Here is a 14,532-nt window from a genome sequence, read left to right on the forward strand (position 1 = left end):
ATATGTAGGCCGACGACATTGCTAGTCCTTGGTCTTTTGGAACCTTTTGATACCCTTTATTTGTCCCTTGTCGCTGAGACATCTGCGCTACGATATCTGACGTTGTTGACTATTGACGTCCTGATGCTATCACTAATTAAAATGCAAATGCAGTCAAAATGAAATGTGACCTCAGATCATTTACAGAGATTCAATGATCACTAGATATACTTACATTTAGGCTAAACCCTGTTGTAGTTCGCCATCAAATTGGGAATTGGAGAAACAACCGTTTGCACTGTTTGCAGGTTACAAGGAGTTGGAGCTCCGCATGCTTCGAGGATTTGCCACCCCCCAAACGACGACCTCATCTCTGGACAGGCGCTCTTTCACTTTCTGAAACTCCCGTAGATCGTTCTCATCGATCTAATTCACCGTGCCCTTGACGGTCACCCCGCTACCTCTCACATTGGCCGGTTTATCTGAGTCTTACCACACAACACGCGCAAGATGCCTGCCGCGCCTAAGCAGCGTAAGATCGCCATTGTCGGCAGTCGCTCCGTCGGTAAGGGCTCTCCGTCTCAAGTTGCAACAATTCTCATGGCCGAATTTGACCGTTCTGAACCTTACAGGCAAATCATCTCTCACCGTTCGCTTCGTCGAGCACCATTTCGTGGAAAGCTACTACCCTACAATCGAGAATACCTTCAGCCGGATTATCAAGCACAATGGCCAAGACTATGCAACTGAAATCGTCGACACTGCAGGACAGGTATGTGATCTCCGTCCGTGATGCGGGTCGGCTACTGAGATAATTCCACAGGACGAATACAGCATCTTGAACTCCAAGCATTTCATTGGAATCCATGGGTATATCATTGTCTACTCAGTCACATCACGCCAGTCGTTTGAGATGGTGCGGGTGATTCGCGACAAGATTCTGAACCATCTCGTCAGTCCCCCTTTCCATGACTATTAAGCAAGAGACAATCCTGATTCTCTCTCTAGGGAGCCGACGATGTACCTCTCGTCATAGTAGGGAACAAGAGCGATCTCAAGCCGGATCATCGCCAGGTTACCCTCGAAGATGGTCGGCAATTAGCAGAAGAGCTCGGCTGCGCCTTCACCGAGGCCAGCGCTTTCCTCGACTTCAATGTCTCCAAAGCCTTTGACCTTATGATAGGCGAGGTTGAGAAGTCCCAGAATCCCTCACAACCGACTGGGAACAACAAGTGCACCTTGATGTAATCTCGGGGGCTTTCAGGGCTTTCACTGGAATACGTGGCTTTCTCTCCCGGGATGGTAAGCGAAGCCATCATCCGATCAAGATCCCTATATCTCTGAACCGGGGGATGATTCTTTTATTGGAGTCGACAATTTTATTCGCCTTGCTCTTTCAATTTTCACTCGAAATCCAGAGCCTTGGAATATCTTGTCCGCTGACTTGATTATCTGACCAAGGAATCAGCGACGCCAATCTGATTATACCGACTCAATGGCTTTGCTTGAGCCTCTCTTGGCTCTTCGTTTTATTATGTCTATTTCTATCCGGTGGGACATTGGGGTTATTGCATGAATAATGAGTTTTTTAAGGTCGAATCACGGGAGCATGGATCGGTACCAGGCATGGAGTAATGAATCTCAAATTCGTTTTTGGACGGGCTTTTGGTGTTTCAGACATATTGATTCAGATCTATATAACGTCCGTGGTCATAACTAGCCCATCTAGAAAGGGCATTTCAAACATAGCGGGCCTGAGTGGGCCATACCGATTAAGTAAGGTCAATGCCCCAAGTGCGTGGAGACACGCGCTCTGATTTTCCTCGTTTTTACCCCTCCACAATTTGAGTCACCCCTCTTAACATTTGGACTTCCCTGAACCTTTGATCTCCAACCAAAATGTTGGACCTCTCTGACTTTGTTACCGAGCGCGGTGGTGACCTCAAGAAGCTCAAGGAGAGCCAGAGGAAGCGCTTTGCCCCAGAGGAGACCATTGATGAAGTGGTTGCGCTCTATGAAGAGGCCCGCCGTGGTATGTTTGCTCTTTTCGCATGCTCGGAGTAGCTATACTGACTGTTTCAGCACGATATGATGTGTCGCAGATGAACACTCAGATCAATGGAGTCCAGAAGGCCATTGGAATGAAGAAGAAGGTAGGCATATCTCGGCCAGGTCTGGAGTGTGGAGGGAATGCTTACTTGGACCCCAGAACAAGGAGGACGCCACCGCGGAGCTCGCACAAAAGGCCGAGCTTGAGGCGAAGAAGAAGGCTCTGGAGGAGGCTGCTGTCGCCAAGGAAGTCCAGCGCGACCGAAAGATTCGCACGATTGGAAACTACGTCCACGAATCAGTCCCCGTTAGCAACGATGAGGTATGGGTCTCCTCAATCGCCTGGTGAAGGAACGTACCGTCAGGCTAACGTATGGATTCTCTCGGCCACAGGCAGACAACCAGCTCATCAAGTCATGGACTCCCGAGAACGCCGAAATGAAGAAGCCCAACTGCCTCTCCCACCACGAGGTGTTGACTCGTCTCGATGGATACGACCCTGAGCGCGGTGTCAAGATTGTTGGTCACCGTGGATACTGCTTGACTGGTTATGGACTCTTCCTCAACCTGGCTCTTGTCAACTACGGTCTGGAGTTCCTCTTCAACAAGGGTTACACGCCCAATCAGCCCCCTCAATTCATGCTCAAGGATCTTATGGCCAAGACCGCGCAATTGGAGCAATTCGACGAGGAACTGTACAAGGTCACTGAGAGCGAGGACAGGTCGACTGACAAGTACCTCATTGCTACCTCCGAACAACCATTGTCTGCTCTGCACGACAGCGAGTGGCTCCAGGACAAGGACCTTCCCATCAAGTGAGGATTCTCGTCCCTTACTTTTAATCCGCTTTGCTAACACGGAAATCAGGTATGCCGGTTACAGCACCTGCTACCGTAAGGAGGCCGGATCCCACGGAAAGGATGCCTGGGGTATCTTCCGTGTTCACCAGTTCGAGAAGGTCGGTCTAAGTTTCAAATTGCCCTTTGGTTTCATGTGCTCACCCCATGCAGATCGAGCAATTCGTCCTTACAAAGCCCGAGGACTCATGGCAAGCCTTTGAGGACATGATCAGCACATCGGAAGAATTCTACCAGTCCCTAAAACTCCCCTACAACATCGTCGCCATTGTTTCCGGTGCTTTGAACAACGCCGCTTCCAAGAAGTACGATCTGGAGGCCTGGTTCCCCTTCCAGCAGGAGTACAAGGAGCTTGTCTCTTGCTCCAACTGCACCGACTACCAATCTCGTGCTCTTGAGATTCGGTACGGTATCAAGAAGGCCACCGATCTGAAGAAGACCTATGTCCACGCCTTGAACTCCACTCTCTGCGCAACTGAGCGTACTCTCTGCTGTATTTTGGAGAACTACCAGACGGAGGAGGTAAGTGCAGCGTCCTGGGATGATTTGCTCTGACCATTGCTAACTATGTTATAGGGTATTGTGGTTCCTGAGGTTCTGCGCAAGTACATTCCCGGTAACCCCGAGTTCCTTCCTTACACTAAGGAGCTTCCTAAAGATAGCACATCCACCAAGTCTAAGGGGAAGGCTACCAAGGGCACCGATGATGCGGCCAAGAAGATGCAGGGTCTTAAGGTTTAGATATCCCGTGATGTACCTTGAATGAAATTATATCTCATGAATTTCCAGGTACCTGCATAGTAATGTGTATTAGTAGTACAGCACAGGTATCTGTCAAGTGTCAACACTATCGAGATAAGCGGACTGATATTGCCGAAAACAGATAAGCTCATACGATCAGCATGTGATCTACATGTGCCGTGATTGGCCGGACCTTTGAACTTAGGCAAAAAAAAAAAACAAAAAAGTCTTGCCCCGCGATGCCCCTCGATGCACCTCCGCAGCAGCCCAGGACATTGTGTAGGCCATTTCAAGATGAATAAACAAACATATCGTGCAGTAACGAATTGGAAGTATGCAATACTTTATTTAGCCACATATACATGCTTACTATGGTTATACATACAAACATCAAATTTTCTCTGCCGGTGGGGCTTTCCTATCTTACCTGGGTAACTGCCGCTTTAACGAAGGCGGACTCAAACTCAGTGAGTTGCTGTTACCCACCGAGCAAAAGCGGCAGGAACTAATACCCAAAGCAGAAAGTAGCCCCCACCTGCTTTTGAAATTTGGTCGCAAGGCCGATTCCGGAGACCCGGATAATTACTTGAGTCATATTGATAGAGGCGGACCCAACAAAGGTATCGCATCTTGTCATCTCTCTCTTTCCTCTATAACACTATAACCCCATCATGGCCACCGCAAGAGATATCCGTCCTCGTCAGGACGAAACCGCCCACCTCGCTACCTCCCCCAACGCTTCCTTCCACTCTCCCTCCAGCCACAGCTCCGTCCTAGGCCGCACAGTTCCAGTCGTCAACGCCAAGCACCTGAAGCCATTCGCCACGGAAGATATCAAGGTCTTGCTTCTCGAGAATGTCAACCAGACCGGTCGTGATATGCTCTCCCAGCAGGGCTACCAGGTCGAATTCTTGAAGTCTTCGCTCCCCGAAGATCAGCTCATTGAAAAGATCCGGTGGGTCCCCAAATCATTATCTCTTGGTGACTCACGAAGCTCAGGAATTGTGTCAATTGTAGTGATGTCCACGTCATTGGTATTCGCTCGAAGACGAAGCTCACCGCACGCGTCTTGAAGGAGGCTAAGAACCTCATCGTCATCGGTTGCTTCTGTATCGGCACCAACCAGGTTGACCTCCAATATGCTGCTGAACAGGGTATTGCGGTCTTCAACTCCCCCTTCAGCAACTCCCGCAGTGTCGCCGAGTTGGTCATTGGTGAGATTATCATGCTTGCCCGTCAATTGGGTGATCGTTCCAACGAGATGCACAACGGCACCTGGAACAAGGTGAGCAATGGTTGCTGGGAGATTCGCGGAAAGACCCTCGGTATGTGATATCTTTCAATGGTTCCGTCGGTTTCTGGCGCTGACTCTCTCAGGTATCATTGGATACGGCCACATCGGTGCCCAGCTGTCGGTATTGGCTGAGGCCATGGGAATGTCGGTGATCTACTACGATGTGCTCAACATTATGTCTCTCGGCACAGCTCGCCAGGTCGACACTCTGGATGATCTCATGTCCGAGGCTGATTTCATCACCTGCCACGTGCCCGAGATCCCCGAGACCAAGGGCATGATCGGGCCCCACCAGTTTGAGAAGATGAAGAAGGGAAGCTATCTGATCAACGCTAGCCGTGGAACTGTTGTCGATATCCCTGCGCTTATCGATGCCATGCGCAGCGGTAAGGTTGCCGGTGCCGCTCTGGATGTGTACCCCAACGAGCCTGCCGGAAACGGTGACTACTTCAACAACGACCTGAACGCCTGGGGAGCTGATCTCCGCTCGCTCAAGAACCTGATCCTCACCCCTCACATTGGTGGAAGTACCGAGGAGGCTCAGAAGGCTATCGGTGTGGAGGTTGCCCAGGCTTTGGTTCGCTATGCTAACGAGGGTTCGACCCTGGGTGCTGTCAACATGCCCGAGGTTGTCCTCCGTTCTTTGACTATGGATGAGCCCAACCACGCTCGTGTAAGTTTTACACTTGGTCTCATGATATTGCTTCGATGCTGATTTGCCTAGGTTATCTACATTCACAAGAACATTCCTGGTGTATTGAGAAAGGGTAAGGACTTTTCGAACTTCCAGATAATGGCCTTTCAACTAACAATGCACAGTCAACGAGATCATTGGTGACCACAACGTCGACAAGCAGATGACCGATAGCAGAGGCGATGTAAGTTTACGCAACGCAAAGAAGTTGGAAGTCCCGGGAACTAATTCTGTATAGGTTGCCTACCTGATGGCCGATATCAGCAACGTCGACACTGCCACCATCAGAGACTTGTATAACAGACTCGAGAGCCTTCCTTGTAAGATCCCTTTTCTCCTACCTCGCCTACACATCCCACTAACACACCCACCAGCTCGCATCATGACCCGTGTGTTGTACTAAACAATACGAACCCAAAAACACAATCCAGCCTTCTGGCTATGAAGCCTTAATCAACTTAACCTAGATAAAGCCTTCTAGCGCTCGATCTCAATCGCGGATACTCTCAACGAGGTCCCAGGAGATCACAGCCGCCAGTTTACCCGCTCCCGATGGAGTTGGATACCGGCGCCAAAAAGACCGTACATTTTGTGAATGCTACATATGCTATTAGAGAAAAGCTATGACATGAACTGCTTTCATTATCCATTTCCGTTTCATATCCATTGGTCATCTACTGTGTAGAATGATTGACTAGTAGAATGCATTCAGTGAAGATAACTGCTGCACATTGCACATCTTACTACCTTACTAGTTACTACTTTACCCCCGACTCCCATCTCTGTACCCAGGACTCCGACTCCTCCGTCTAGGAGGATCCCTCCGATACTCCCGTCGACTCGTCCCCGCTCCACGCCAATCGGAACCCGGATTCGACTCAGACTCTCGCCGTTCACTGTAATTCGGCACATAAGAATCCAAATTCCCAGATCTACCACCCCCACCAGACCGTCCGGGATATTGACTCCGTCGATCATCCCGTCCATCACCTCTTCCCTCCCACGGCGGGTTCCCCGGCACCGGAGGACGAGGCGGTAAACCGCTGTCTCTTGGCGGGTACGGCGCGCGCCGTTGCTGATTCCCATGGTATCCTCCATGTCCGTGTGCATTTCCATGCCCGTGTGGACCAGGACCAGGACCAGGACCGGGTGGACCATTGGGTCTTCCACGGGCGACGGCGGGAATACGGTTACGTGAGTCGGGTCGGGAACCGGTGCTTTGCCAGCTGGAGCTGCCTGGTGCGGTGCCTGGTGCGTTACCGGTTGTGTCGGAGGGGATTGAGGGGATGGGAGCGACGGGTGGACGTTGATTGCGGAGTTTTTTGCGGTCGAATTCGTGGGAGTCGGCGAATTGGGGGATGTCGCCTGGTCGGGCGGGAAGGGGGTGGGTTGTGAAGTAGGGGTGTTTTAGGGCGTCCATTGCGTTTATGCGTTTTCGCCAATCTAGGCGGAGGAGTTCGCTTAGGAGGGATATTGCTGCTGGGTGGAGTCTTTTGGGTATGTAAGTATGTATCGTTTGGGGTATTGGAGGGGGTAGCATACTCTTTGAAGACTTCTGTGAGAGTGCCTCGTTTGTAGCCGAAGTTCTTCACGCCTTCGCAGCCTGGAAGCTCGCTCCAGCCTGGCATTGTCTCTTCTGTGGGTGTCCCCACTAGGTTGAAGATTAGTTGTGCTTGGTTGAGGTCGCTGTTTCCTGTGAGGATGGGTTTCCCTTTGAACATCTCGCCGAAGACACAGCTGGGAAGATATTAGATTGTGGTTTTGACTGACAATATTGGAAAGACTCACCCGACTCCCCATAGGTCGATAGCTGTGGTGTATTTCCGTAACTGTAGCAACAACTCGGGAGGACGGTACCATCTTGTAACGACGAGTGCGGTATAGTCTCTGGTGGAATCGCCTCCGCCCTTTCCTGGTTGTGGAGGTGCATCGTCGTAAGGGCGAGCAAGACCGAAATCGGCAATTTGGAGAAGTCCGCCATTGCTGATTAGTAGGTTTGCCGCTATTCAGCTATGTCAGCTTGGAAATTCACCGGCATATCAGAGTTCGACACCAACCTTTCATATCACGATGTAGGATACGGTTCTGCAAAGCTGTTAGACAAGCATCATAGAAATCGGTGTCAGGACGTACTGCATGCATGAACTTGAGCCCTTCCAGGAGTTGCATCAAGTAGCACTTGATCTGTGGTTCACTGAACTGAACCGCTGGATTTTCGAGGAGTCCTGACAGGTCATGTTCCATATATGGGAAGACCATGTACAGGCTAGGCTTTTTCCGTCCTTCGCCTTGTTGAAATGTCAGTACTTTGACTGCGAGCAGGGTGTTTTCCCAAGCTGACCTTTCCCTCGCTCGATTGCCATCTCCCTGAGCTGTAGGATATTTGGATGTGAAAGCGCCTTCATGAGTTTGATCTCTCGGATGGCAGTAATGGGGAACTAGTAACCACCGTCAGTTAATGATAAACAAGCACGGAAAGCAAGCGGACTTACACCTTCTTTCTCGTGGTGCATCAAAATCTTTTTTAGAGCCACCACTGTGGTGTCCTTTTTGGACCTTGCTTTGTAGACCTCGCTAGCAACCAGTCAGTTGGCTTCCGGGGTTGGAAACGGAGCTGCCAGCTTACCCAAATGTGCCTTCTCCAAGCTTGTCGAGAAATTCATAGTTGCGGATGTTTGAACAGCCGGGAAACCGGGGCTGTCCATCTGCGTTCATTTCCAGTGATTTGATATCCATGCTGCCTCGTTTGCGCTAGCTGCTCGCGCTGGCAGCTTGCGCTGTTTTGGAAAGGTATGTTGCTCACGTCGCTTGGAGGAGATCGTCGCTCGCACTGAAGATGAAGAGGGTCCACACGTTGTAACGGGGAGAATGTCGGTATGGGTTGGCGACCACCGTCAAGGCGTTTGTTCCGCTTCGGACTGATATCGGCGTCGGGCTAAGGAAGAGGTTCGGGAAGTTGTCAGATACGGGGTGCAAAGAACGATGTAGTCAATCAGCAGGTCGTTTCTCAGGAAAGAGCCAGGCGCATCGAATGGAGTGAGAGCCGAGTCAATGTCATAGAGATAAATGGCATATGTGACGATTCCGCGTGTTTCAAGGCGCGCGTTTTAGATCTCGAGCTCGGTCATTCACTGCCCTCAACATAAACGTGTGTAGGAACCAGCCCAAAGTGAGAATACAGTAGGAGCCAGGCGACACTCCTGGAAATCACGACAGTTCTGCCGGTCCAAACAGTTCAAACGCAGCTGGGAATTCGAGTGCCGTCACAGGTCACGTGTCGCATTCAACTTCCCCGTCTCCGCCGAACCCGCAAACCCTCCGTCTTCAGCGAATTCGAGATTGGCGTTCTGTGAAACAACAGCCATTTTCACCAGTATGTGTCCTCTGTCTATTCCTCTGCTCCTGTGACTCGGAAGCTAACTGGAAGCCCCCGTAACCGCACAGTCATGGCAGGCCACTCTTCCCACCCTATCCACATCCACCCGGTCCGACCGCTTTACCGCTTCACTGCGACTGCATTGGGCGCTAGCATGTGGTTCTTCGTAAGACTATCCCGTATTTGATCTGTCGAAAGTGTGCACTGACATGACTCTTCTGCATAGCTCATGTACCGGGCCAAGAAGGACGGTCCCGCTCTGTTGGGCTGGAAGCACCCTTGGGATCACTGATCCGAGCGCAATTGTCAATTTCCTTTCTGTCGCACGGTGCCTTCGTTGTTGAGGACAGTGGTGGTTGGATCATATTGTGTACTATTCACTTGGATTGGAGATAAGAGAGGGGCATAGGACCGAAAGGTTGTCGAGACCTCGTTGAAAGCCACAAGTGTCAGGTTCGCGATAGCCATTTTTACAGCCGAATTGTATCATACCCTTTCTTTTTCAATCCTCCAAAGAGTAGATTGGTAATGATCGAGACCGAGCCTTCTAGGCGAAAGACTAGATCATAGTGTCCAAAAAGACTAAGAAATATAGGTACAGGTCTATGTGTATTCTTTAAAGTACAGTCCTGCTTTCACACATCACAAGCGCAGTTCCTCCAAAAGCACTTTGTAGGTCCGGCGCTTCTTGCGGTAGTTTGGTTGCATGCGAGCACGAGCATGTCCAATCATCTGTGCCACGCGAGGGAATATGTTCTTCTCTGCGATCCAGGATAGAATGAGGATCCCGATTGCCAGCGCGAGTAACCAGCTTCGGAATCCATCAGACATGTATGTCAGTTGCATCACACTCCGAACCCATTCGGCTGGTCTGAAGAGCATGTAGGCCGAGATCAGGGCGTTGACGACGATTGTACATAAGTACGGCACTAAGACGTCACAGTCAGTATGCGATGGACAAGAAGAAGGGTTGATATTCTTACCATTCTGAGTCATGGGTTTCCGGAATGGCGGGCCCGCGCTGAGAACAATACTGATGAAAATGTACTGGAAGCAGGAGAATACGAAAAGAGCTGTGTTCTCCGAGTTGGTGATGTTGCTCTTTTCCCGGTCCAATTGAGGTGGCAAGAACCTGTATCATGGGTTAGAGTAGTTCCCTTGGGTATGTTGTGATGGTCACTTACCATGGCTGCAATTGAACAATCTGGAAGACCGCAAATTGTGATAGCACAGCTAGCGCGATTTGGCCGAGCAAAGGTGTCAATACTTTCCGCGAGACAAGATCGGCGGTTGGTCGTTTCCGAGATAATGTCGGAGCAGGATCAGCCCAGCCCACTAGAAATCGCAGTTAGCTCAGACACATAGGTTTTGGGAAGATGAACCACTCACTGAATATGGCAATGGGCATGATGAGGACAAGGTCGATGAAGAGGAATTGGAAATCACCGAGATTGGATCCCGAGGTGTACAAGAAGCTGACCGTGGAGAACTGAATGGCGGAATAGAGACTCATGAACTTGAAGCAGGAGAAGCTTGTCACCAAAGCAGCACGACCCTCCCGAATCACCGTCGGAACACAGGAGATTTCGAACACGCGGCTAGTGAAGGGTGCGGCAACAGACGCCTCGGCATCCGACAATGAGATACCAACATCTGCGGCCTTCAACGCACCACAGTCATTGGCACCGTCGCCGCAAAAGCCACAGCAGTAATCAATAGACTGGAGTTTCTCGACCAATTCGTGCTTTTCGTCCGGGGACATTCGCGCAAACACTTTGCCGCACACAAGTACCTTGTTGAGTACATCCTCATTTCCATAATCGATTAGCCACCTAAACGCATCACCCGTCACAGCGACAGAGTACTCTCGCTCAACGAGAGAGCTTCCGGGGATTGACAAATCGATCTCCGCGGTGTTCATAGGCGTAAGTGTTCTGGGGTCTAGCTGAAGGTCGGGGTTGTCCACGCATTCCCATATGAGGGAAGTCTTGGATGAGAGACCAGGTGCTTCGACAAAATGGGGAATAAAGCAGGGCTCATCGCGGCCGAGCATGTTGCATTCACGAGCAACACTGATAGCAGTCAAGATATTGTCACCAGTGCACATAACGTTGCGAATTCCCGCCTCGTTCAGCTGGGAGATCACACCAGCAGTACTGGGCTTCAATTTGTTCTCGAAAATGATGAAACCCAGGAATTCCAGATCGGACTCCACCTCAATTCGTGACATTTTTTGAACTTTCATCCAACTCAACTTGCGTTCGTGCTTGGTGGCGCAGGCAATCACACGGTATCCTTTGTGAGTGTAGTAATTCAAGAGATCTTCATAATCCGCAGGAACTGCATGATGTGGTCAGCAACCCAGGCTTCAACGGGGAGTTGGGTTACTTACGGGATCCAGGTAAACAAATGTCCTTGATGCTTTCTGGGGCACCCTTGACAAAGAAACTTGCTCCATTATCACCAAATTGGCGGACAACGACGCTTGCGCGGCGGAGATGTGAGACAAATTCGAAACTCCGTAGTACTCCGAGTTCCAGTGGGTTCTGATGATTGTTAGATATGAAGCCGTGATTCGGAACAGATAGGCTCACATTTACGTCCTGTTGATCACCGGCCTGAGCCTGAGGCGGCTTTGCAACCGATGGCGCTATCGTGTCATACTTGGGGTTCGCCGGGTCAGAAACAGTATGTCCTCCCTCCTCGAACGTCCAGTTGGTGAATTGGAACATCTTCACATCAAGAGGGTCTCCCAATAGCTCATCGTCCACCACCCTGAGGGAATGGCACGTAGCCATTGCGTACACGATCTTTCGCTGTTTTTCGATATCGTATGACGAATTTGCATTTGCAGTAGGAAGGAGGAACCCATCAGACGTATCAGAGAGCAACTCCGAGAATCTGCAAGTTTTTCATCAGCGATAGCTTAGATTGCTACATGAAAAGAAACGCACCGTTTACCACGGGTCACTATACGTGCTCCGAGCACGTCCAGCCCATCTTCGGTGAGAGTACCAGTCTTATCAAAACACACGACGTCCAGCTTTCCTCCCACATTGACTCTGTTTCCATGTGTTAGCGTCGGCAGTCAGACCTAATTGAACATCAGTCACTCACTTCTGTGGGCTGATACAGAATATGTTCTGCTTCTTCAATCTTGAAAGTGCGAAATTGGTTCCAATAGTAAGTGTGGCCGGAAGAGCTGGTGGTACAACGATCGTGATCAGATCGAGGGCTCGCACTATGATCAAATGCCAAGCGAGCTATGCTGGTCAGCAGATGAGCGATAATCGATTGTCCGAGCATTGACTTACACCCAATCGAACAAAGTTAACAAATGAAGCAATGAAACCAAGGATAGCGACCACTCCCATCACTGCGATGTAGCGGAACGAGTCACGGTAGAATTTGAACCCAGAAGGCTTCGGGAAAAGCATCGAGCGAACGAGCGCGCCCTTGGTCGTCGAGAAGCCAGTTCTCATAACGATTGCCAGCGCTACTGCTTCATCGTCATCGACGTTCTGAGGACGTCTAGCCCGGATTACCTTCGTGCCGCTGAACAGGAAGTGTTTGGCAACTTGAGGATGAATAGAGGGGGTACTGAGATCGAGGTATTTGAGGGCGTCATCGGTGAGTGGTGTTTTGGACACAGGAACAGATTCCCCTATTCAAATTAGCATTGAGCATTCATACGGGTAGTTTAGACAAACCAGTCAGCATGCTCTCGTTCACAATACAATCTCCCGATAGCAATATGCAATCACACGGCACCTGATTGAGCGAAGGGTCGGAGAATTCATACACATCACCAGGCACCAGCTCATGGGAGGAGACAGATCGCCCTGTAGCTACAATTAGCTTACACCATCCAGTAATGTGATATACTGGACCAACTCACAGAACCCGTTTCTTAGCACGCGCACATCACACTCGAAGAGAGAGATCTCCCTGAGCCGTTTCATGGTCTAGAGCGGCGTTAGTCCCGTCCATTTCCCTACATGTTGGCCTAGAACTCACTGATTTCGTCTCTAGCACAGTAGTGGCTATGCTGAAGAACGATATGAGAAAGATACAAACGGCGTAGTAATAGTACTCATCGATGGACCACAACAAGAGACTGGCAACTTGGAAGATGTAGAACGGATGGAATGCCTGTATACTGTCAGTTACCGTGATGGAACCACCAGGAAAGGCAAACTGACCTCGTCGACGAGAAGCTGAGGAATTGTCTTCTGGTCAATTTCAATGGTATTGTTTCCGAAGAGTTGTTCTCTGCTATCTCGTTCATCGGCATCTAATCCACTCCGCATGACCTTCGCATTAGTCCATGAGGGATCTTTCCAACCATTGACCAACGAGAATTTATCCTCGAGGGGATGGTAGAAGAATCGCAGGTGTCTATAGTCAATGAAGTGCAAAGAAGCAAGTGTCGGATCACTATCTTCGTCGTATGTATAACTCGACGAATCAGCGAAGACTGTGGAAAGCGGCCGCCCATAGAGTTGGCTGCCAACTTCGTGAATGGTGAATTGATTCCATTGATCCTATCACAGGTTAGACGGTTATTGCATGACATTTCATAAAACGCTGGGGATCTCACCTCAATGGCAACCCACTGGCACTTTCCTATCGGCGTTGCCTTCCCAATCACCTTCACCCGCCATCGTGGCAGCCATCGGAAGAGAAGGTAGGCAAATCCACCGGTCAATATGCAAAGAGCAATGTACAGAGCATATCCTCCAGTACTTGTGGAAAATCCGGCAAAAACGGCGGTCAGATCCTCCGATGCGATATAGACCTTTTGATTCAATCGACTGCCGGTTCGTCGGTCTCGACCATACGAGCTGGCGGACAAATAGCGAGAAAGAAGTGGACGCTCGATCGAGTCGCGCGAGGTAGACATACGCTTAGATACGAAAGATCCCCGGACTGACTCGACATCTGCGTCGCCAATGCCATGTAAAGACTCAATATCGATCTCGCTTTGCTCGTCCACCGCATCTTCATTCGACCATTCTGCGAAATCTTCCTCATCTTGGAAGTAGGTAAAGCTCACGGTAGAGCCTGCTCGGTCACGGCGGTGTGCAAATGATACAACGCTGGAAGGAATGCTTTCAGATATTGGGCCATCAAAGACCTAGTGCGGGTTAGCTACTGTACCGAGGCCAGCATAAGAGCAGAGATCTGACGTACCTCGTTACGAGCCATTTCCACGTCCGACACGACACTCATGCTACAGATTCATTAGCACAAGCTCAAATATTTCAGATCCAGGGAAAGGAGTAAGAACCTGCTGCGCATGGAATCGCGTCGCATCCCACTCCGAGGCATGAAGAGGTCCACAGGACCAGTCCCCGAGGGAGACTGTGCACGGCTTCCCATGTTTCAGAGAGATCTTCTCTCTTGACCGGTTTCCGGCAACCCTCTCAGGGTGGTAGTATGGTATTCTGGGTAGAAGTCGTTCTGACACAGGACGAATCGAGAATATTTTACCGCGGAGCACGACTATCCAGGAAAGCCGGTTAGAACTTATCGGGTGTCC

At 50.3% G+C, this 14,532-nt stretch overlaps 6 protein-coding genes across 6 annotated transcripts; 4 read left to right on the plus strand and 2 right to left on the minus strand.

The window, feature by feature from the left end:
* Positions 1 to 489: 489 nt before the first annotated feature.
* rhbA (Rheb family small GTPase rhbA) lies at positions 490 to 1,227 on the plus strand (the record flags this gene model as incomplete). Its single annotated transcript, XM_056663665.1, has 4 exons — positions 490 to 544; positions 612 to 751; positions 803 to 931; positions 988 to 1,227. 4 exons carry the CDS (start codon positions 490 to 492, stop codon positions 1,225 to 1,227), a joined length of 564 nt encoding a protein of 187 aa, XP_056525778.1.
* A 651-nt stretch (positions 1,228 to 1,878) lies between these two features.
* N7515_002922 (serine--tRNA ligase SES1) lies at positions 1,879 to 3,626 on the plus strand (the record flags this gene model as incomplete). Its single annotated transcript, XM_056663666.1, has 7 exons — positions 1,879 to 2,011; positions 2,062 to 2,132; positions 2,189 to 2,350; positions 2,422 to 2,843; positions 2,896 to 2,986; positions 3,039 to 3,407; positions 3,462 to 3,626. The coding sequence occupies 7 exons, from the start codon at positions 1,879 to 1,881 to the stop codon at positions 3,624 to 3,626; spliced, it is 1,413 nt and encodes a 470-aa protein (XP_056525779.1).
* Positions 3,627 to 4,297: 671 nt separating this feature from the next.
* Positions 4,298 to 6,017, plus strand: N7515_002923 (D-3-phosphoglycerate dehydrogenase; the record flags this gene model as incomplete). Its single annotated transcript, XM_056663667.1, has 6 exons — positions 4,298 to 4,581; positions 4,644 to 4,951; positions 5,004 to 5,597; positions 5,740 to 5,798; positions 5,853 to 5,934; positions 5,989 to 6,017. 6 exons carry the CDS (start codon positions 4,298 to 4,300, stop codon positions 6,015 to 6,017), a joined length of 1,356 nt encoding a protein of 451 aa, XP_056525780.1.
* A 360-nt stretch (positions 6,018 to 6,377) lies between these two features.
* On the minus strand, positions 6,378 to 8,350 carry N7515_002924 (CDC2/CDK family serine/threonine-protein kinase; the record flags this gene model as incomplete). Its single annotated transcript, XM_056663668.1, has 8 exons — positions 6,378 to 7,104; positions 7,157 to 7,351; positions 7,403 to 7,616; positions 7,672 to 7,699; positions 7,748 to 7,902; positions 7,956 to 8,052; positions 8,107 to 8,188; positions 8,241 to 8,350. 8 exons carry the CDS (start codon positions 8,348 to 8,350, stop codon positions 6,378 to 6,380), a joined length of 1,608 nt encoding a protein of 535 aa, XP_056525781.1.
* A 710-nt stretch (positions 8,351 to 9,060) lies between these two features.
* On the plus strand, positions 9,061 to 9,282 carry N7515_002925 (uncharacterized protein; the record flags this gene model as incomplete). The annotated part of the gene is made up of 2 exons (XM_056663669.1): positions 9,061 to 9,156; positions 9,217 to 9,282. 2 exons carry the CDS (start codon positions 9,061 to 9,063, stop codon positions 9,280 to 9,282), a joined length of 162 nt encoding a protein of 53 aa, XP_056525782.1.
* Positions 9,283 to 9,632: 350 nt separating this feature from the next.
* N7515_002926 (uncharacterized protein) lies at positions 9,633 to 14,372 on the minus strand (the record flags this gene model as incomplete). Its single annotated transcript, XM_056663670.1, has 16 exons — positions 9,633 to 9,919; positions 9,974 to 10,122; positions 10,175 to 10,325; positions 10,380 to 11,330; positions 11,383 to 11,536; positions 11,585 to 11,891; positions 11,945 to 12,052; positions 12,108 to 12,253; positions 12,305 to 12,654; positions 12,701 to 12,832; positions 12,889 to 12,955; positions 13,008 to 13,142; positions 13,193 to 13,534; positions 13,591 to 14,127; positions 14,184 to 14,223; positions 14,281 to 14,372. The coding sequence occupies 16 exons, from the start codon at positions 14,370 to 14,372 to the stop codon at positions 9,633 to 9,635; spliced, it is 3,948 nt and encodes a 1,315-aa protein (XP_056525783.1).
* Positions 14,373 to 14,532: the final 160 nt, after the last annotated feature.

The sequence above is a fragment of the Penicillium bovifimosum genome (assembly GCF_028826915.1).
Source record: "Penicillium bovifimosum strain IBT 22155 chromosome Unknown utg000002l_segment0_segment0, whole genome shotgun sequence".
NCBI lineage: Eukaryota > Fungi > Ascomycota > Eurotiomycetes > Eurotiales > Aspergillaceae > Penicillium > Penicillium bovifimosum.